Raw genomic sequence first — 22935 nt, forward strand, 5'->3', positions numbered from 1 at the left:
TAGAGCTCATTATACAGAAAGTCCCTCCACTTCAATGATTGGAACGTACTTCAAACTGACATCTAGCTCTAGAACACCATAGAATATGAATGAGAGGGGGGTTCTGAGTATGGTGGAGGTTTGGGCTGAAGACTGGGTGGTTTTAACCTCTGAGCTAGGTGGCAGTATTTTGACGTCTGGATGAAAAGCATGCCCAAAGTAAACTGCCTGTTACTCAGGCCCAGAAGCTAGGATATGCATATAATTGGTAGATTTGGATAGAAAACACTTTGAAGTTTCTAAAACTGTTAGAATAATGTCTGAGTATAACAGAACTGATTTAGCAGGCAAACCCCGAGCACAATCCATCAAGGGAATTTTTTATTGTTGAGGTCATTGTGTTTTCCAAATGTTTTCTAAGGGAGGTACTATTTACGAGGAACCTGGTTGCAGTTCCTTTGGCTTCCACTAGATGTCAAAGGTCTTTAGAAAAGAAAAGTTGTTTGAAATGTTTGGACCAAGTTTACAGGTAACTTATTAGATACTTTTGTAGGCACGTTGGGCGAGTTGAAACCGGTGTATTTATGAATCAAACGCGCCAAATAAATTGACATATTTGGGACATAAAGAAGGACATTATTGAACAAAAAGGACCATTTGTGATGTTTCTGGGACATTTTGGAGTGCCAACAGAAGAAGATCTTCAAAAGGTAAGGCATTAATTATATCGCTATTTCTGACTTTTGTGGCACGATAATTGGTGTGGACAATATTTTTGGCCAATATTAGCCATTGCTAGTCTATTGGCCGTTGAGGATTGGCGCAGCCGATGTCTTGTATGTAGCGCAAGCGCACTTGCCTCGTGTCATACTGTTGCAAGCCGGCACCACTTACTCGTTCATTGCTAGCTGTCCTTGAGGAACCTCTGGCTGGACAGCATCTTCTTAACTACCTACTCCTGCTGCATATCATATAGCTTAAGCACACTTGAAAATGACACAAGGCATGTAGACATATTGAAAGTGTTCATTAATTTACTGTTCGGCAAAACAATGTCCATATACAGGCGGCAGCACTTTGCAAAACAAGACACCGGTTTTGTCATCAAAATGTTCAAATTTAATGATATTGTCCATCGGTCTCCTTGACCCCCAAAAACGGTATCGGCATTGGCCTTAATAAATCCATATTGGTTGTTCGCTAGCACATACGCACAGTGATGGTGATGCACTGAGGTGGAAGAGGAGGGCATTACTTTCCATCTCAGAGTCACACAACTGGACAGGCAGACAGACAGTTAACCCACTAAACCAACAAGCTAGTTTGGTGGGACACTGGGAAAGAGCGTTAAGAAGGGTTTGTTGAGAAAGTCAGATAGATTGGAGCAGTGCTGGAATATGTGTTTGATCAATTTTAGTAGAGAAATTGTGAAAATAGCACCCATTATATTTTTTTATGTAAAAACGACAGTAAGTAAAATAGTCTATGACACCACCCATTACAGACATGGATTTAGTGGAAAATAATCAACCAAGTGTAGAAGCAAACTCTGAAAACTCATTGTGACAAACTACCATATTGGTTTTGCATTGAGTATTCAGAGCAGCCAAACAGCTGATCTGTAGTACCTGTGGTTTCTTCATGATCTGGATGAAGAACGTGTGGTTCTTCATGGGGTACACGATGATCAGCACGTCTCCAAAGTCAGTGGGGATGATGCCGCGCCGGTAGTCCCTGCTGTGCTCCGACCACACTATGTGAACTTCATCGTTTCCCAGGTGACGCAGCTGCACCGGAACAAATCACAAGCTTTAGACATGGCTAGCAACGGTGATCACATTTTAAAAAACATAGTCATTACTATAAAAAACAAATATATATAAGTTAGCTATTACCACAGCTCTGGGTGTTGTGACAATGTAAAACATCTCCTAATTTCAACTTTGATTGGAAATTCAAATAACAAAAAAACATTTTAAAACCAATCATTGAAATTAACTTAACTCCAAATTGCATCCAATTTCCCATGTTCTATTCATAAATACAACTTCAGTTAGGACAGAAATTACAGGAAATTGGCAGATTGTAATTTTAACTCTGTTTTTGAACCAAGACATAGGAGTGAGAAAGGAGAAAGAACACTCTTGCTCCAGTATTGTGGTTGACATGGACATTGAGTGATGGGCAAAGACCGGCTGTTCGAACCTCACCGGTCTTTACCCTTCATTAATGGGGCAGAGTTGATCCCTGACCACATGACCTTACCAGGATAGACTGGGCCTAGTTAGGGCCAAAGAGTATTTCCTGCCTAGGTGAAGAGATTAGGAATAACTCCTGTCCCTGATCATGTGGCATCATGACTGCTAAGACTGAGCCTCCTCACTGACTCACTGAGAGAAGAAGAAAACATGTGCTAATGTACTTGGGTCTAATGAGCCATTCAGAAAACATGCCCTCGCTACCCAAAAAATGCAATTAGCACATTCTATTATAACCCCTTAATTATGCTAATGGTTTAATGTTAAACAAATCCACAACCCGCTGATTGAACGTCGTGCTCACTGGTTGATCTCATCTGTACAGGCGCAGGTCAGACCAGACAGACAGGGACAAATTAACCAAGAATGTTGAATATGCATGTCAAAGTTGCCCACAAAAATCCTAGGGATGTTAATTAACATTAGACATTTTACATAGAATGAGTTGAACCAAGAGGCAGGACTGTCTGGGTAAATGCTAATGTATCTCTGTGTTCTCCTTCAGCAAGCTCTCCAACACCAGGGAATATGTTTAATAATAACAATACAAATGTTTGGTGGGTGCTTATATTTGTCCTATTTCATACATGTACAAGTATGTATTATAAGCATGCGTGAATTGGAAATGTGTTTTTTGCATATACCAACTGTCCCTGAGACACCCTCTTAGAGCGGCGTCACAGCAAAATTAGGAGTCAGGACAATATGGACCATCACGGTAAAGGAGGATATTGGTTTGTGGGAAGGTCGATTTCAATGATATATGAATAGAGGAGGATGTCAGAAAAGCAGGAATTGATGATTAAATCAGGGGAAGAATCACATCCCTGTCCCTACTACACAGTACTGTAGCTATATGTGGCACTAGAAGCTCTCCTATGTGTGGCCTCAGTTAAAGGCCCTTGTCCAATTGGCCCTCAAGGTTTGGCGATATATCAAATTCATTCCATTAATTCGAATTGAGGTTTTTGCATGATAATTCAAATGCAAGAATCCAATTATTATTATTATTGAGCTTTTATGTCTGCTTGTTCTCACGTTAACTTTTTGGCCTCGTCTCCAGGTCCACCCACTGGGGAGCCAGGCCCACCCACTGGGGAGCCAGGCCCACCCACTTGGGAGCCAGGCCCACCCACTTGGGAGCCAGGCCCACCCACTGGGGAGCCAGGCCCACCCACTTGGGAGCCAGGCCCACCCACTTGGGAGCCAGGCCCACCCACTTGGGAGCCAGGCCCAAGCAATCAGAATGAGTTGCTCCCCACAAAAGGTCATTATTACAGACAAATACATCTCAGCCCCCCTGCAGGTGAAGCAGCTGGATGTGGAGGTCCTGGGCTGGTGTGGTTACACGTGGTCTGAAGGTTGTGAGGCCAGGTGGACACACTGACAAATTCTCTAAAAACTATGTTGGAGGCAGCTTATGGTAGAGAAACAAACATTGAATTCTCTGGCAACAGCTCTGGTGGACATTCTTGCAGTAAGCATGCCAATTGCATGCTCCCTCAAAACATCTGTGCATTGTGGTGTGACAAAACTGCTCAATATCATGTGGTATTTTATTGTACCTGGCACAAGGTGCTCCTGTACAATGATCATGCTGTTTAATCAGCTTCTTGATATGCCACACCTGTCAGGTGGATGGATTATCTTGGCAAAAGAGAAATACTCACTAACAGGGATGTAAACAAATTTGTGCACAACATTTTTGAGAAATACACTTTGTTTGTATGCAACATTTCTGGGACTTTTGACTTCAGCTCATGAAACATGGGACCAATACTTTACATGTTGCGTTTATATTTTTGTTCAGTGGTAAATTTGAGGTTTGGTCCAACAGAATCAGTCATATGGACACCCAAACATTATTTTAATAGAGGAGAGAAAACATCTGTACTAAAACAACTGTTTTTAAGCCTAGGCATTGGCTTTGAGATTGCCATATAAACTAACTCATATAGGATAGAAAAGTGTGTGTGCGCATTAATAGAGACCTGTCCTGACTGTCTGTGTGTGTAGAATGACCCCATGATATCTAGGCACTCAGCCAGAGACTTGACACAAATTAACTGGTTCCTCTTAGCTTCACTGGAGACAGAGCAAAGTGTTATTCTGCACACCAGTGAGAGCTATTGTTCTGCTTGGAGCCTGTTTCTGGGTGAAAGATTCATGTTTTGTGTGTGTGTGTGACCAGTACGACCATACATCATCTGGGCCGACAGTCAAAGGCACTTGCTTGCCCAACTTGGGGGAACCGTTGAGCTACTGTTAGAGGAAGTATGTCTGGAGTGACTATATAAAGGCTCCTTTGTACAGGAGTCACTCACTCCATTTCACCTGCGTGGGCGGGGCGACCAGTCTCCTCATTATAATACGTTCTTAATAAAAGTAAAACCTTGATTGACTATTTACTGTGCCTCTCCTCATTATTAGTTAACGGTAGAATTTCCACCACATTCTTGGCGAGCTTGGCAGGAGGTGTACCTCCACCCACAGAACGTTTCTGAGGACCTGGTTAAACTGTGCACAAGGGGCTCCAAATTGAGACCCCAGGAAACCGCACCGCCTAAGGATCCAAAAGGAAGACGGGGCGGGTGGATACTTTTGAAGCCCCTGTTGAGGTCATGCTCAGAGCGAGGTCACGCTCAGAGCGAGGTCACGCTCAGAGCGAGGTCTTCCTTAAGAGGGCCAAAGCTGAGACAACCAGCAGGCCTGAGTTGAGTTGATAAGAGTGTTTTAAGTGAGGTATCCTTGAACATGATTTTTAATTAGCCAGTTGAGGGCAACCAAAACTCCAGATCCGTGGTACTGATTTGATCACCATAGGACTGGTGAGGTTAATGTAGAGTGATGGACCAGGAGTGTGAGGGCACTCGGCTTGGCGAAGCTCATTGAACGAGGGACTAGATTGCAGGTGACTCCTTGTGAGGGCATTTGACTGAGTGAAGTTCAAATTATAATGTGGAGTTTTTTAAATTTATTTTTTATTTCACCTTTATTTAACCAGGTAGGCTAGTTGAGAACAAGTTCTCATTTGCAACTGCGACCTGGCCAAGATCAAGCATAGCAGTGTGAACAGACAACAACACAGAGTGTTGGACTGGAGAGTGAGTGGTCTTGCGAGGGCCCTCGGCTCGGTGAAGCTCAATTGATTTGGCCTCTCCTCATTATTAGTTAAAGGTAGAATTTACACCACAACTTTCTAACCATACCCTTTTTATGTCTCAACTCTTCAAATTGCACGCAGAGCAGGCACTACTAAAACAGGAGTATCAATGAATATTGCTTCTGGAAAATGAATGCTCAGTTTGTCTCTCGCGGCATTGCGGTACTGGGTACTGCGAGCAGCATTTTAGCCAAAGATTGCTATAGTAGCTAGATCTTTGTTAATTTTATATAATACCTGCTACAATAAGTTAGTCATTATTAGTGAATGTGCATTATACATGGTTCTGATCAGTTTTTATTTTTTTTACAAAAAAGTGCATTTTCATAGATAGACTTGAATGTTTGATCAGTGATTATTTATTTTTTAATAGTCAGGTTACACTATTTTGATAATATAATTAAATTACAAGTGGGTCTTATGGTTGTGGAAGGCATATATTTAGCCTCGATATAACTTCACAAGCCCTGAATTCATTAGATGAATGCTGACTGTTTGAAATGCAGTGTATTTGACATTTACATTATACAAAAACACTTATTTAGAGAAAACATAAAAAAATATAAATGTATATTGTGAATCGCCTATAAGTTAGAAAATGTAGATGTGATTTGTAGGCCATACCAACCAGCCCCAACTCAGTGTCCTTCCACAAGGACCATGGGTCTCATCCCATTAACACACAGCAAAGCAGGCATCTCAGCAGTACAGTCCATTATAAAAACAACAGAGCAGGCCTCTCAGCAGTACAGTCCATTATAAAAACAACAGAGCAGGCCTCACAGCAGTACAGTCCATTATAAAAACAGCAGAGCAGGCCTCTCAGCAGTACAGTCCCTTATAAAAACAGCAGAGCAGGCCTCTCAGCAGTACAGTCCATTATAAAAACAACAGAGCAGGCCTCTCAGCAGTACATTATAAAAACAACAGAGCAGGCCTCTCAGCAGTACATTATAAAAACAGCAGAGCAGGCCTCTCAGCAGTACATTATAAAAACAGCAGAGCAGGCCTCTCAGCAGTACATTATAAAAACTACAGAGCAGGCCTCTCAGCAGTACAGTCCCTTATAAAAACAACAGAGCAGGCCTCTCAGCAGTACATTATAAAAACAGCAGAGCAGGCCTCTCAGCAGTACATTATAAAAACAGCAGAGCAGGCCCCTCAGCAGTACAGTCCATTATAAAAACAGAGCAGGTCTCTCAGCAGTACATTATAAAAACAACAGAGCAGGCCTCTCAGCAGTACATTATAAAAACAGCAGATCAGGCCTCTCAGCAGTACAGTCCATTATAAAAACAGCAGAGCAGGCCTCTCAGCAGAACAGTCCATTATAAAAACAGCAGAGCAGGCCTCACAGCAGAACAGTCCATTATAAAAACAGCAGAGCAGGCCTCTCAGCAGTACAGTCCATTATAAAAACAGCAGAGCAGGCCTCTCAGCAGTACAGTCCATTATAAAAACAGCAGAACAGTCCATTATAAAAACAGCAGAGCAGGCCTCACAGCAGTACATTATAAAAACAGCAGAGCAGGCCTCTCAGCAGTACAGTCCATTATAAAAACAGCAGAGCAGGCCTCACAGCAGTACAGTCTATTATAAAAACAACAGAGCAGGCCTCTCAGCGGTATAGTCCATTATAAATACAGCAGAGCAGGCCTCTCAGCAGTACAGTCCATTATAAAAACAGCAGAGCAGGCCTCTCAGCAGTACAGTCCATTATAAAAACAGCAGAGCAGGCATCTCAGCAGTACAGTCCATTATAAAAACAACAGAGCAGGCCTCTCAGCAGTACAGCCCATTATAAAAACAGCAGAGCAGCAGCCCAGTTAAGCCATGGTGCCTGAGGCTGGTAGTGAGCATGAGGCCGCCGGGTGCCACTAGCTCTGACATTAGGACCCTACATGGCCTGACCCCCACCTCACAGGTCACTCCTGTAACCATATTACCACAACCAGCTGCTGCCCTCAAGCCCACAATTGGATTGGAGGAATTCACATTTTTTTCCTCATTTTCCTTTCTGGTTTAAATGGGGCCCGTTTTTTTCCTTTCTTTCTTTCCCTCAGACAGACGATCTGGCCAGCGAAAGCCTCCCCCACCCCACTACACACAGTACGCACTTGAGAGCGGGCGGGTGGGCGAGGCTGAACGTTTTATTTGTAAAATGACAGAGAAACTTCCTGCCTGGATGCCGATAAAGCCTCTTTTTCATCCCAATCTCATCCCCCTCTCTCCCACCCCCTTTAAGCCTCCACACCCGCTGCCGAGCTGCCAATTTCTGTATCGCCTGTGGCTAGCGCGGGGTTCTGGGAGGAGAGGAGTGCAATTACAGGGGCTCCCAGTCAAATGAATCGAAGAGGGCCAACGGCACACACCAGTGCCTCTCACCAGCTAGCCAAAATCCAATCTTGCGCATGCTAACTAATTTCCGCAGCCACCGAGCACAGGTTCAGTATGGGGTCGGTGCAGGACTGTTTTTTGGGGCGAGGGGGGAAGGGAGGTGTTGGTGGTGGGAGGTGGTATATGAGGAGGACCTGATGAATTTCCTATCTTCGTGGGACACCGCATGAGAAGAGAGGCTGCATGGGCAGGGGCTTCGCAGCTCATTTCTCCATGCTAACTGCTGCTGGTGTGCTACAGCCAGGGAAACAGCTGAAGCGCCCATCGACCGCTCCTGTCGTCACGGCCGGAATGGGATAAAAAGGTCCTGCCGGCATCCGCCTGGCCGTTGCCCTGCCGGGGTCAACTAATGGCTGAATTTGGGCTCCAGTCACTGCACCCAGGGAGGGAGGCAGGAAGGGTGAACAGGTCCAGGAATCACAGTCATTACCGTAGCCACACATGCCTCTTCTCACACGCCTGCTGCTCTCTCTACTCCTCAGGCCTGCCCAGGGTTTACTAATCAATGCCAGAACACAGGAGTCACACCACCTGATCTCAGCTTAGCACAGAGTGAAGACCCAAGACAGCACACATATAGACAGGGTAGCGTTCTGCAGTCATTTCACTCTGTACACTGTTTGAAGCCTTTTTTTGTATGGTCGATCCACCAATTAGTGCCTTTTGAGTAGTGTCTTATGTCACCTAATTTTTACAAATCGGACATAAAGACCACATGTTCAACTGAATGAAAAACACTTTTTTCCATCTCAAAATGTTGAATTAAAAAAAATATTATGTGCCTAATAAAGTAACAGTTGACCGTAACAGCGTTGACAACATCATCTTAAATCAGCCAAATCCCCTTGAGACAGGGGGAATGGAAGCTTGTTGTGTGGAACAGGGAGGGGCAATTGAATGAAAGATTCACCAAAAATAAACATTCTTAAAACATTTCTACAGGTAACAGGGTTGACGTGTTATGCTCGACAAACTCACTTTTTCACCACAAAGCACCAGAAAGTGGCAAAATAGTGTAAACGCATGCGAGCTGGTTCTACTCTATGATTTGACTATGAGATGTTCAATGTCTTTTCTGAAGAAAAAAAATATTTAAACCAGCAATCAGCATTTAAAAGCTTTCTCCCCACCCGTTTCAGTAATAAAAAGCAGTGTGATAGGGCTGGGCAAATGTAACCACTCAAATTAACAGACAGCGATATGGATGCAAGGACAGAGCATGCATGGTAGTTTTAACCATGTTGAGGCTATATAGTGTTTCTTTACATTTACCATTTTCTTTTGTAAAAGAAGCTTATATTTTAGGTTCTGATGGCGTATGACAGTTGAACTAAGCTCATGAGGCATTTATAAGTTATATTCTTCAAGAATTAATGGGTACATTGAATGAATTCCAAAATGGATGAATCAACTGCAATCTGCAGATTTCCCCTTTTAAAAGGAATAGTTTCACCATATTAAAATGAACGTTTAGTTTACATAAGTGTTGACCATAAATGAGGGACAGGTTGTTTTTTTAGTTGTTTTTTTACCAATAAAAAATCAAATCACCTATAAAAAAAAATAAAAACAATCTTTAGAAATGACTATCAAAGCAACAAAATAACTTTGGCTTTACAAAGATGGTGAAAACTGTGAGAAATGTTGGGGTTCAGTTGGTTAAAATCTTCCTCGAGTCACAGAGGATGCACAAAGGGACATGTCTACTTGCACATTCATCTTCTGCACACCACTCCAGTGTTAATGCTAAACCGTAATTATTTCACCACTACGGCCTATTTATTGCTTTACCTACCTAATCTTACTACATTTGCACAGATTGTATACAGATTTTTCTATGGTGTTATTGACTGTATGTTTGTTTATTCCATGTGTAACTCTGTGTTGTTTTTGGTCGCACTGCTTTGCTCTATCTTGGCCAGGTCGCAGAACTTGTTCTCAACTGGCCTACCTGGTTCATTAAAGGAGATTTTTTTAAACCAATAATTATAATAACACAAATGCTGAATTCTAGCACTTTAGCAAGTCTTTATTCATATAAAAAAATCAGACATATTGAATTATGTGGTCCATTGTTACGTTCACCATCAAGAAACCCCCAGGGGTACGTGCAATGCCGTCGGGGGTACGCCAAATAAAAAGGTGATTCATATTACCCCCCCACATTTTCAAACAGTGCATTTATATTTTCCAACAGGGCTATACATTTGGGTGAGTTTTTTTTCCCTCGCCTGAGTAGCCTTGTTTCACTGCCAAAAATAAAATTAAACCACCTAGTGTTCAGAGAAATAACAACACAATGTCAAATACAGGTAGCCTAGTCAAATAATTAACATCCAATCACATTAACCGTTACTCTCTCGCGGGAATTCCACTAAAGGTCCGAATGTAGCTGCTGCACATTCTGTTTGCTCGAAAATGGATAAATGGTTAAAAAAAGTAAGGCGTCCATAGAGACACATACCAGCTTTACTACTACCAGCAGTACTGCACCTGTCAATGACACAAGTTGTTTTGCTTCCACAAGCACATCCAAAGCTAGCATCAGTAATTCCACATTTGTTGTTAGCCCAGCTAGCATGGACACTGACAGTTGTGAATCTGATGCAGCCGAAGAGCTACTGCCCCCTTACCCGGGAAAGCAACGAACAACAGACAGGGACGTTGGACCATCGAAGACGAGCAAATATATGAAGAGAACTACATTGATCTGGAGTTCACTTATATCAAGAGTAATGCCTTTCCTCAGCCACAGATGAAACCTTCACTCTTGTGCAGACATTTAGAAACAAAACATGCCAATTTGAAAATTAAGCCACGTGAGTTTTTGGAATGAGAATTAAGATGACTTTCGAGTAGTAAGACATGTATAATAGCAACAGATACCATTAATTACTGCTTCACATACAAGCCAGTGAATTCTATGAGTTACAGGTGGATGAGTCAACAGACATGGCGGGCCTGGCACAGCTCCTGGTATATGTCGGTTATGTTTATGAGGCGTCAATTAAGGAAGACATGCTCTTCTGCAAACCACTGGAAACCAGGAAAACAGGAGAGGATATTTTTTAAGTACTGCACAGCTTTGTGACATCAAATGGACTTTGGTGGTCAAGATGTGTTGGTATCTGTACTGATGGCGCAAAAGCCATGACAGGGAGACATAGTGGAATGGTAACACACGTGTAAGCAGTTGCTCCCGACTCCACTTGTGTACACTGCAGCATCCACCGAGAGGCTCTTACTGCCAAAGGAATGCCTATCAGCTTGAAAGATGTTTTGGACACTACAGGGAAAATGGTTAACTTTGTTAATTTAAAGCAAGGCCCCTGAACTCTTGTGTATTTTCTGCATTATGCAATGATATGGGCAGCGACCATGTAATTCATTTACAACATAGTGTGCTGGTATCAAGGGGCAAAGTATTGACATGTTTTTTTAAATTGAGAGACGAGCTTAAAGTTTCCTTTACTGACCACCATTTTCACTTCTCTGACAACTTGCATGATGATGAGTTTCTCACACGACTGGTCTATCTGGGTGATGTTTTTTCTTGCCTGAATGATCTGAATCTAGGATTACAGGGACTCTCCACAACTATATTCAATGTGCGGGACAAAATTGAGGCTATGATTAAGAAGTTGGAGCTCTTCTCTGTCTGCATTAACAAGGACAACACACAGGTCTTTCCATCATTGTATGATTTTTGTGTGCAAATGAACTCAAGCTTACGGACAATGTCAAATGTGATATAGCGAAGCACCGGAGTGAGTTGGGTACTTAATTACGCGGGTACTTTCCCGGAAAGTATGACACAAACAACTGGATTCGTTATCCCTTTCACGCCCTGCCTCCAGTTCACTTACCGATAACTGAACAAGAGAGCCTCATCGAAATTGCAACAAGCGGTTCTGTGAAAATTGAATTTAATCAGAAGCCACTGCCAGATTTCTGGATTGGGCTGTGCTCAGAGTATCCTGCCTTGGAAAATCACGCTGTTAAGACACTGATGCCCTTTGCAACCACGTACCTATGTGAGAGTGGATTCTCGGCCCTCACTAGCATGAAAACTAAATACAGGCACAGACTATGTGGAAAATGATTTAAGACTGGGACTATTTCCAATACAACCAAACATTGCAGAGTTAAGTGCATCCTGTCAAGCACACCCTTCTCATTCATTTGAGGTGAGTTATTCACTATTTTCGATGAACAAATAAAGTTCCCACGAGCCGGATTGTGACAAAAACACACTAATTTTTATGTTTAATAAATGTATCGTATAGTGTGTGTGGCAGGCTTACAATGATGGCAAAAAACAACATTTGAGAGTGCGCTGATACTGGTGCTAAAGGGGGTACGCAGCTGGAGGTTGAAAATTTGAAGGGGTACGGGACTATAACGTTTGGGAACCACTGATCTGGAAGGAGTAATATTCACAAGTACCTTTTTGGTGAGGCAGTCGTCAGAGTTGGACGGCATGCGTGTGGACACGTGCAAGATGACTTCCACTGTGGAGGTAGCGTAGTAGGGAGCAGTGTGTCCTGTGCTACCGTTCCTCTGAAGCCCTCCCATGAAGCCACAGTGTGTGGCTAGATCCACCTGAGGGGGACACAACACGGTTAGGAGGGCGTGATGTCAGTGTGTGTGTGTCAGAGAGAAAGACGAGATGCAGGGCAGGGTTTCCGCTAGCCGGTAATAGCCGGCTTTTGGCCCAAAAAATAAATAGAAAAGCCAATAAATACAATTGCTGCTGGCCAACTGTCCGGGAGAAAAAGAAAAGAATCCCATTGCATAATAATGCTTTTTAGCCTATTCATTGATGGAAATATTAGTCGATGTAAATGCATTTAAATAGTCATACTTATAGTTCTATAGCAGGGGTACTCAACTCTGACCCTACGAAGTCTAGAGCCTGCTGGTTTTCTGTTCTACCTGATAATTAATTGCAGACATCTGGTGTCCCATGTCTAAAATCAGTCCCTGATTACAGGGGAACAATTTTAAAAAATGCAGTGGTTTGGTTTGAGAGATCTACCGGTTAATTCGCATAATATGGTGAAATTAAATTGCCGTCTGTACAGTATATTCGTTATGTATCTTACTTATCGCACGTGTACAGCATACAGATACAGAGCCTTTGAGCAGAAAATCTGTCAGACAGCGCAAGAGCTGCTGCTTCAGCATCTCAAATAGCAAATGCATAGGCAATGAAAGGCAGGCTTCATCAGTTTCGTCATCAATTTTTCTTGGGTCACTATAACTATATCTATTTTGCCAATTGGATTGATCCCCTCTACCACACGGAACCCCACTAATCTACCGACAGAAATGCACGAGGTGGCTAAAAACAGACCTCCATCCTATGCTAGCTTGCTACCCATGGCTCGACTAGCTGTCTGAATCGCCGTGACCCCAACCAACCTCACTACTCACTGGACCCTTATGATCACTCGACTAAGCATGCCTCTCCTTAATGTCAATATGCCTGGTCCATTGCTGTTCTGGTTAGTGTTTATTGGCTTATTTCACGGTAGAGCCTCTAGCCCTGCTCATTATACCTTAACCAACCTTTCAGTTCCACAACCCACACATGCGATGACGTCACCTGGCCATCACCCTCTTCAAAGGGGGGGACAGACCTAAATCTATCCTACCCTGCCTTTCTAAGGTCTTCGAAAGCCAAGTCAACAAACAGATTACCGACCATTTCGAATCCCACCATACCTTCTCTGGTATGCAAATCGGGTTTCAGAGCTGGTCATGGGTGCACCTCAGCCATGCTCAAGGTCCTAAACGATATGTTAACCACCATCGATAAGAAACAATACTGTGCAGCCGTATTCATTGATCTGGTCAAGGCTTTCGACTCTGTCAATCACCACATCCTCATCGGCAGACTCAACAGCATTGGTTTCTCAAATGATTGCCTTGCCTGGTTCACCAACTACTTCTCTGATAGAGTTCAGTGTGTCAAATCCGAGGGTCTGTTGTCCGGACCTCTGGCAGTCTGTATGGGGGTGCCACATGGTCCAATTCTTCGACCGACTCTCTTCTTTGTATACATCAATGATGTCGCTCTTGCTGCTGGTGAGTCTCTGATCCACCTCTACGCAGACGACACCATTCTGTATACTTCTGGCCCTTCTTTGGACACTGTTAACAACCCTCCAGGCGACTTCAATGCCATACAACTCTCCTTCCGTGGCCTCCAATTGCTCTTAAATACAAGTAAAACTAAATAAATGCTCTTCAACCGATCGCTGCATGCACCTGCCCGCCTGTCCAACATCACTACTCTGGATGGCTCTGACTTAGAATATGTGGACAACTACAAATAACTAGGTGTCTGGTTAGACTGTAAACTCTTCTTCCAGACTCACATCAAACATCTCCAATCCAAAGTTAAATATACAATTGGCTTCCTATTTCGCAACAAAGCATCCTTCACTCATGCTGCCAAACATACCCTTGTAAAACTGACCATCCTACCAATCCTCGACTTCGGCGATGTCATTTACAAAATAGTCTCCAATACCCTACTCAATAAATTGGATGCAGTCTATCACAGTGCCATCCGTTTTGTCACCACAGCCCCATATACTACCCACCACTGCGACCTGTACACTCTCATTGGCTGGCCTCCGCTTCATACTCGTCGCCAAACCCACTGGCTCCAGGTCATCTACAAGACCCTGCTAGGTAAAGTCCCCCCTTATCTCAGCTCGCTCGTCACCATAGCAGCACCCACCTGTAACACGTGTTCCAGCAGGTATTTCTCTGGTCACCTCCAAAATCAATTCTTCCTTTGGCCGCCTATCCTTCTAGTTCTCTGCTGCCAATGACTGGAACGAACTACAAAAATCTCTGAAACTGAAAACACTTATCTTCCTCACTACCTTTAAGCACCAGCTGTCAGAGCAGCTCACAGATTACTGCACCTGTGCATAGCCGATCTATAATTTAGCCCAAACAACTACCTCTTTCCCTACTGTATTTATTTCGCTCCTTTGCACCCCATTATTTCTATCTCTACTTTGCACATACTTCCACTGCAAATCTACCATTCCAGTGTTTTACTTGCTATATTGTATTTACTTCGCCACCATGACCTTTTTTTGCCTTTACCTCCCACTAGGCAGGGTAGCCTAGTGGTTAGAGCATTGGACTAGTAACCGGAAGGTTGTGAGTTCAAACCCCCGAGCTGACAAGGTACAAATCTGTCGTTCTGCCCCTGAACAGGCAGTTAACCCACTGTTCCCAGGCCGTCATTGAAAATAAGAATGTGTTCTTAACTGACCTGCCTGGTTAAATAAAGGTAAAATAAATATCTCACCTCACTTGCTCACATTGTATATAGACTTATTTTTCTACTGTATTATTGACTGTATGCTTGCTTTACTCCATGTGTAACTCTGTGTTGTTGTATGTGTCGAATCTGCTTTGCTTTATCTTGAGCAGGTAGCAATTGTAAATGAGAACTTGTTCTCAACTTGCCTACCTGGTTAAATAAAGGTGAAAAAAATCAGCTCGTCGCACACCACTTTACAATGAGCTAGAGGCAGTACGCTTTCTGAAAACATATACATTTTACTACATATTATGAGGCATGTCTTACCTTGTATCAAAGTAGCCTAGCCAAAATCAGACCACATCCGTGGAGGCAATTATTTTCTCATCAACTTTCTTTCATTGTCCAGGAGCCAAAGGCACAATCGTAGTCATATTAGCAACCCATGCTAGTTGTTGCATATTACATCTCCCCTCTTTCTAAATTTCTAATGGATATTTTTATCTGTTACATGAAACCACTCGCATGTGCAGTGTGCTTTTGACAATGGTATTTTCCCACTAATTGCATTATTGCTGTACTTTTATAATCTGAAGAAATAAAAGTTTAACAACATTTTAAGCTAAACTTTCTGATCTGTTGCATCAAATGTAGCCTAGGCATACATACTGGTTGTATGAATCTGGGATCTATCGTCTCAAAACTGTCCCAGAGTCTGTTTGGATTAGGCAATTTCTTTCTCGACAAGCTGACCAATAGAATAGGTACACTTTTCTACTATGGGTGATAGTAGATTGACATAGGTAGTGATTTGGCTGTTTGTTACTCATCTTATTGGCTGAGGAAAAGTAAATGTGGACAGTTATTCTAACAACTTCAAAGTGCCCATCATAACTCAGTAAGGACTGCACATCGTTGCATCCTCAACTTGCATGTTCTGTTAATATGAATTACCATAATCTAAATATGATTTATGTCATCATGAGCACCATGGGTGGACGCACTAATCAGAGTTATGCACCCAATGCACATGGGTCCGGTACATTTCTCAAATGTCCAGTAAATTAAAATGCTGCCAGTCAAATGTCCAGCGCTACAATTTCCTAATGGAAACCCTGCCGCAGCGGTGTGTGTGTGTGTGTGTGTGTGTGTGTGTGTACCTCCCATCCCAGGCCAGACACAAAATCCTCGTAGGTCTGACTGCCTGCGCTGTTGGACAGGATGGAGCATTTGTCCTCCTGACCCTCCCCGATGTAGAACACAGCGATCTTGTGTGTCTCCCTGCTGTTAAGACAAGCACACAGTCCTGTCGTTAGAACAACGGACCTAGCAAAGCTACAATGTTCTTAGTGCCTACCTCCACACTCATCCCAGTTAAGATGGGAGTGCTCTGAAATGTGAACTACACACCACCAAACGTAACCTGGACTCAAAAGCAAAACAAATTATATTTGGCTAAAATCTGTGGCACTTCATTTAGTATGAAATATTACTTCACGTTAGGTTACATTACATTACATTGGCCTACAAATGTAATAGCAGTCATTCAATATAATATGAATTGCAGGACGTATAGTATTTTACGAATTACAATTCGTAACATAATATTACAATGACAAGATTAAGGTTAAGGATAGGGTTAGGATTTAGGTTAAAGTTAAGGGAAAGGTTAGCTAACATGCTAAGAGGTTGCAAAGTAGGGAAAAGCAGTAAGCAGTTAACTGACTAGGTATCCCCCTTTCCCTTTCCTAGTTACAAAGTTGCTAATTAGCTAAAATGCTAAAGTTGTTTGTGATGAGATTCGAACACAACCTTTGGGTTGCTAGACATTCAAGTAACCTACTGTCCTATCGAATGTAACATATCATACTAAATCTGAGTGCCACTGATTTTAGTAAAATATCATATGCTTTGCTCTGAGACCAGGCTGTCAAACGTACATCTCCAAACAATACTGTGCAAATTCCAAAAAGTAATTGTAGCAAATATGGTTAATATTAGAGAAAACAACATGTGTCTTCATTAAAAAAAAATTAACCTTTATTTAACTAGGCAAGTCAGTTAAGAACAAATTCTTATTTACCATGACGACCTACCAGGGAACAGTGGGTTAACTCCCTTGTTCAGGGGCAGAATGACAGATTTTGACCTTGCCAGCTCAGGGATTTGATCAAGCAGCCTTTCAGTTACTTTGCCCAACGCTCTAACCACTAGGCTAACCAAAGCCCACTAATGAAGTGTCTTAAGAGTTAGTGTCCATTAATATATGTGTTTACTGCCCCCCCCCCCGTCATGTGACAAACAAAACAAGAGCAGACACAGAGTTCCACCCCTGCGCTTCACCGTTGTCATGGCGGAGCATGGTGCTGTTTTAAAATGGTGGGCATTTTGGATGCTTCGACACAGGTTGCCTTGTCTGGCAAAATCCTGGGGGCATTCTTTAATAAGCCCCAGTCATTAGCAGTGTGAAGTGCCTATTGATCGCTGTGCGTGAGTACTGCCTAGCTGAGATCAGCCCGGGATGGTGTAGATTAGGAGGAGAGGAGGGGAAGGCAGAGTGAAGCAGTTTTAATACGTGTCGCCTTGAAAGTGTGATCTTTACTGATTTAGAGGAAGAGAATCTTCATTAGCAGGCGTAGGTTGCAGGGTAGCCTCGTGGTTAGAGTGTTGGACTAGTAACCGAAAGGTTGCAAGTTCAAACCCCCGAGCTGACAAGGTACAAATCTGTCGTTCTGCCCCTGAACAGGCAGTTAACCCACTGTTCCTAGGACGTCATTGAAAATAAGAATTTTTTCTTAACTGACTTGCCTAGTTAAATAAAGGTAAAAAAAAAATGTAAAGTTCAGAGTAATGACGGACATGGAACGCTGCAATATTTCAGGCTTAGCTAGAATACCTAGGTGAAATCTAGGATGGTTTGTTCAAAAGGTCTTGCTTAGAGATTCAGTAAGTTCCTTTTATGCCGAACAAGAAGCAAATCATACATGTCAATGTTACCTAGGGATACAGTGTGTGCTGAAGAGGCCCTAAATAATCACTGTACAAGAACATACCACTGCCTGGAATCCAAATTCTTCAGTTCTCTCAAAAGTTTTGAGTTCTTCTTCAGGAGATGAAAGCTTTTCCTGAAAAGGAATAAACAAATTTGAACTTGAAAAGCATCCAGATGGCACTTGACATGTACCAGTGTACCAGTGCATGCTATTTTTTGAATGGTAAAAAGCAGATTGAAATTAGGATAAGAAAGCTTCATGTTTAACGTTTGGTCTGACGAGTAACAGGTGTAAACAGTTTTAAATTGAGCTCCGAGACCATTACTAATCTACAGTTGGGCACAGTTTCCCTGTGGAGAGCAGATTAACACAACACACCCTGCCAGGCCTTTCCTTGTACTTTTTCTCTCCCACTTTCTCTCTCTCTGTAAGGTATTCTTCTAACTAGTCTATAGCTGTGGCGGTGTTGTGCTTTGCTCTGTACCTGTGGTCCCATGAGTTCATGCCCAGGTCATTGAGTAGCAGTCTGCAGAAGTAGAAGAGAGCTTTGGGCTCCTGGTGAGCGGGTTCTCTCTGGCTGGTGGCCTTGACGCTCACGTCTGCGTTCCACCTCTTCACCTGCTCCTCCTCCTGCTGCATCTGCCTGAGGATGGCCTCCATGATGGCCCCCTCCTGCTCCAGGTTCATCCCACAGGGAGAGGGGGCTGGCTGGTTGAGCCTCAGCCGGGGCTGGGGCAGGCACTCAGGGCTGCTGTATCCCAGGTCTTCTAGGAGCTGGTCCAGGCCATCTACCTCCTCCTCATCACAGCCTGACTGGGAGTCCCAGCCAGGGGGGTTGGAGCGCTCGGAGGTGCCTGGTGAGGTGGGCTTGGAGGTGGAGTGGTTGTAAGGGTCTGAGGTGCCTGGTAAGGTGGGCTTGGTGGTGGAGTGGTTGTAAGGGTCTGAGGTGCATGGTAAGGTGGGCTTGGTGGTGGAGTGGTTGGAATGGTCTGAGGTGCCTGGTGAGGTGGGCTTGGAGGTGGAGTGGTTGGAGGGGTCTGAGGTTCTCTGATGCATGCCGTTGACTCCCTCCTGGGTGCGGTAGAGGACCCCTCCGTCCCAGGAGTACTTTCCAGAGATGTCCCTGACGATAACCCGTACCTGGGAGGAGTTGTCATAGGGTTCCCCTGGATCAGAGGGCTCCGAGGGTACCTGGAGGTAGGATACCAGGGTGCTGTCGTTGAACACAAACAGCTGCAGGTTGGGGCTCTTGAACACCTCAGAGGAGAGTTCTGATGACTCCACAAAGGGGTTGTCGTGGTTCTCACTGACCAGGCTGTGCAGGAGGGCGGGGCCACCACTGAGGGGATGGTGGCCCAGGTGGTTCACAAGGTGTGTCATGATCATCCGTGCCGTCAGAGGGATGAGCTCCATATTCCGTCTTTTCTTCTCTGGAAGCAAGAGGAGAACAGGAATAAGATGGTCTAAAGACATCCTGAGAGACAAATCATTTCGTTAACCCTGTAAATAACCCCCCTGTTTAAATGTATTTTATACAGGGAAGTCAAGACCCAGCACATGTACTTTGTCATGTATTGTATGCACTCATGTTTTTGATGTTTTGTGTGGACCCCAGGAAGAGTAGCTGCTGCATGTGCATTTTACATGTATATTTTCATACTTTTTTTCGTACTGTGCAAGAGCTAATGTGCAACAACTAAAGGGGATCCTTATAAACTATAGTAAATTCATTAAGCAGTTCTCAATTCTCTGGCCTTTTCACACAAAGCTAGCTTTTCCTTCATAATAACTAATAGCGTTGTTTTTCATCTCACAACGGTTATGGCCAACACACCTCTGCCATAAATAAGTAGGTAGCATCTAATCATGGGAGACAACTTTGAAAAGGCCATTGAGTCTGCTACAATGGGCGGAGAGAAAAGACTGGCAAAGTGCTAATGAGAAGCAGGTCTTTACAGCACAGTGAATATAGTGCTGCTCCCTGAATCAGATTGATTTAAATGCTCAGAACTATTCCAAAATGAAAGAGTTACGATGGGTGGAAAAACAAGAAGATGCGCTCTGCATTGTGACAGTGCTATCAATACCATCATCCCTCATCAAAGTGGAGAAAGCTCTTTAGAGAGGCTGCATTAGAGATACACAAGCCCTTTGATGAGACTTAATCAATATGATCTCAAGGGGAATGCATAGTGCTCTTTGGCTGCTCTTCTGTAGTTTCTATCTAGACTTTGTAGCGCTGTATGAAAAGTAATGACATAAGCTAGATATTTCAGCTGGGCTTAGCCAACATTGCGTCAATGGGTACGTTCTTTTGGTTGAAAGAAAAAATGACTTCTGAAACATTAGTGGAGGAAACAAAGAAATACTCTAATACATAACCTAATGGCACCACAAGGTCACTAATAAATATCATTTTTAGATGTCTCTTGGATAATGGGTCCTCTCCCTGGGGCAGAGCACTAATGGCTACCTCTTTAAACATTCCATTCCATGTGTTAGTCTAGTCAATATTAGGTCAAAACATTAACATTTAATAGAGTAGCTACCTCCAAATGGAAGGCTACCTATTAAAAACTTACATCTCCCTGTAAATCCCCTTACTGCCCATTTCCCAGGTGGTTTGGGAGAGGAAGAGTGTGGTCTGGATGAGGAAGAGTAGTATGTAAAACAAGCAGGGGCAGCTAGGCACACAATACTTGGATGACAGGGTACTCGAAAGCATTCCAACGCTCAAACGCACCGTCTCTAACGCTCAAACGCACCATCTCTAACTCACAAACACACCGTCTCTAGCGCTCAAACACACCGTCTCTAACGCTCAAACGCACCATCTCTAACTCACAAACACACCGTCTCTAGCGCTCAAACGCACCGTCTCTAACGCTCAAACACACCAGCGCATCAAACACACTCTCTAACGCACAAACGCACCGTCTCTAACGCTCAAACGCACCGTCTCTAACGCACAAACGCACCGTCTCTAGCGCTCAAACGCACCGTCTCTAACGCTCAAACACACCGTCTCTAACGCACAAACACACCGTCTCTAACGCACAAACACACCGTCTCTAACGCACAAACACACCGTCTCTAACGCACAAACACACCGTCTCTAACTCACAAACACACCGTCTCTAGCGCTCAAACACACCGTCTCTAACGCTCAAACACACCGTCTCTAACGCTCAAACACACCGTCTCTAACGCACAAACACAGCGTCTCTAACGCACAAACGCACCGTCTCTAGCGCTCAAACGCACCATCTCTAACTCACAAACACACCGTCTCTAGCGCTAAACACACCGCTCTAGCGCTCAAACGCACCATCTCTAGCGCTCAAACGCACCGTCTCTAGCGCTCAAACGCACCGTCTCTAGCGCTCAAACGCACCGTCTCTAGCGCTCAAACGCACCGTCTCTAACGCACAAACACACCGTCTCTAACGCACAAACGCACCGTCTCTAACGCACAAACGCACCGTCTCTAACGCTCAAACACACCGTCTCTAACGCACAAACACACCGTCTCTAGCGCTCAAACACACCGTCTCTAGCGCTCAAACACACCGTCTCTAGCGCTCAAACGCACCATCTCTAACTCACAAACGCACCGTCTCTAGCGCTCAAACGCACCGTCTCTAGCGCTCAAACGCACCGTCTCTAGCGCTCAAACGCACCGTCTCCTAGCGCTCAAACGCACCGCTCTAACGCACAAACGCACCGTCTCTAGCGCTCAAACGCACCGTCTCTAACGCACAAACACACCGTCTCTAACGCACAAACACACCGTCTCTAACGCACAAACACACCGTCTCTAACGCTCAAACACACCGTCTCTAGCGCTCAAACACACCGTCTCTAGCGCTCAAACACACCGTCTCTAGCGCACAAACGCACCGTCTCAAACAAACACCGTCTCTAGCGCTCAAAGCACCATCTCTAACGCACAAACACACGTCTCTAACGCACAAACACACCGTCTCAAACACACCGTCTCTAACTCACAAACACACCGTCTCTAGCGCTCAAACACACCGTCTCTAACGCTCAAACACACCGTCTCTAACGCACAAACACACCGTCTCTAGCGCTCAAACGCACCGTCTCTAACTCACAAACACACCGTCTCTAGCGCTCAAACACACCGTCTCTAGCGCTCAAACACACCGTCTCTAGCGCTCAAACACACCGTCTCTAGCGCTCAAACACACAGTCTCTAACGCTCAAACACACCGTCTCTAACGCTCAAACGCACCGTCTCTAACGCTCAAACACACCGTCTCTAACGCTCAAACACACCGTCTCTAACGCTCAAACACACCGTCTCTAACGCTCAAACACACCGTCTCTAACGCTCAAACACACCGTCTCTAACGCTCAAACGCACCGTCTCTAACTCACAAACACACCGTCTCTAGCGCTCAAACACACCGTCTCTAGCGCTCAAACACACCGTCTCTAGCGCTCAAACACACCGTCTCTAGCGCTCAAACACACCGTCTCTAACGCTCAAACACACCGTCTCTAACGCTCAAACACACCGTCTCTAACGCTCAAACACACCGTCTCTAACGCTCAAACACACCGTCTCTAACGCTCAAACACACCGTCTCTAACGCACAAACACACCGTCTCTAACGCACAAACACACCGTCTCTAACGCTCAAACACACCGTCTCTAACGTTCAAACACACTGTCTCTGGGCTTCCAGGGTGGCACAGTGGTCTACAGTGGCACAGCTGTGCCACCAGAGATCCTGGGTTCGAGCCCAGGCTCTGTCGCAGCCGGCCGCGACCGGGAGGTCCATGGGGCGACGCACAATTGGCCCAGTTTCGTCCGGGTTAGGGGGG

General features: G+C 44.2%; 1 protein-coding gene across 3 annotated transcripts in view; it reads right to left on the minus strand.

Annotated features, from left to right (window-relative positions):
• LOC135508322 (ral GTPase-activating protein subunit alpha-2-like) overlaps positions 1-22935 on the minus strand; it is a 227279-nt gene that overhangs the window by 47037 nt on the left and 157307 nt on the right. For all 3 annotated transcript variants that reach the window (XM_064928424.1, XM_064928422.1, XM_064928423.1), the window contains 5 exons: positions 18566-19511; positions 18142-18213; positions 16249-16372; positions 12244-12399; positions 1608-1766 (listed from right to left, as the gene is read on the minus strand). In XM_064928424.1, coding sequence (XP_064784496.1) covers positions 1608-1766; positions 12244-12399; positions 16249-16372; positions 18142-18213; positions 18566-19511 — 1457 coding nt within the window. The remainder of the gene's footprint in view (positions 1-1607; positions 1767-12243; positions 12400-16248; positions 16373-18141; positions 18214-18565; positions 19512-22935) is intronic.

The sequence above is a fragment of the Oncorhynchus masou genome, chromosome 21 (assembly GCF_036934945.1).
Source record: "Oncorhynchus masou masou isolate Uvic2021 chromosome 21, UVic_Omas_1.1, whole genome shotgun sequence".
NCBI lineage: Eukaryota > Metazoa > Chordata > Actinopteri > Salmoniformes > Salmonidae > Oncorhynchus > Oncorhynchus masou.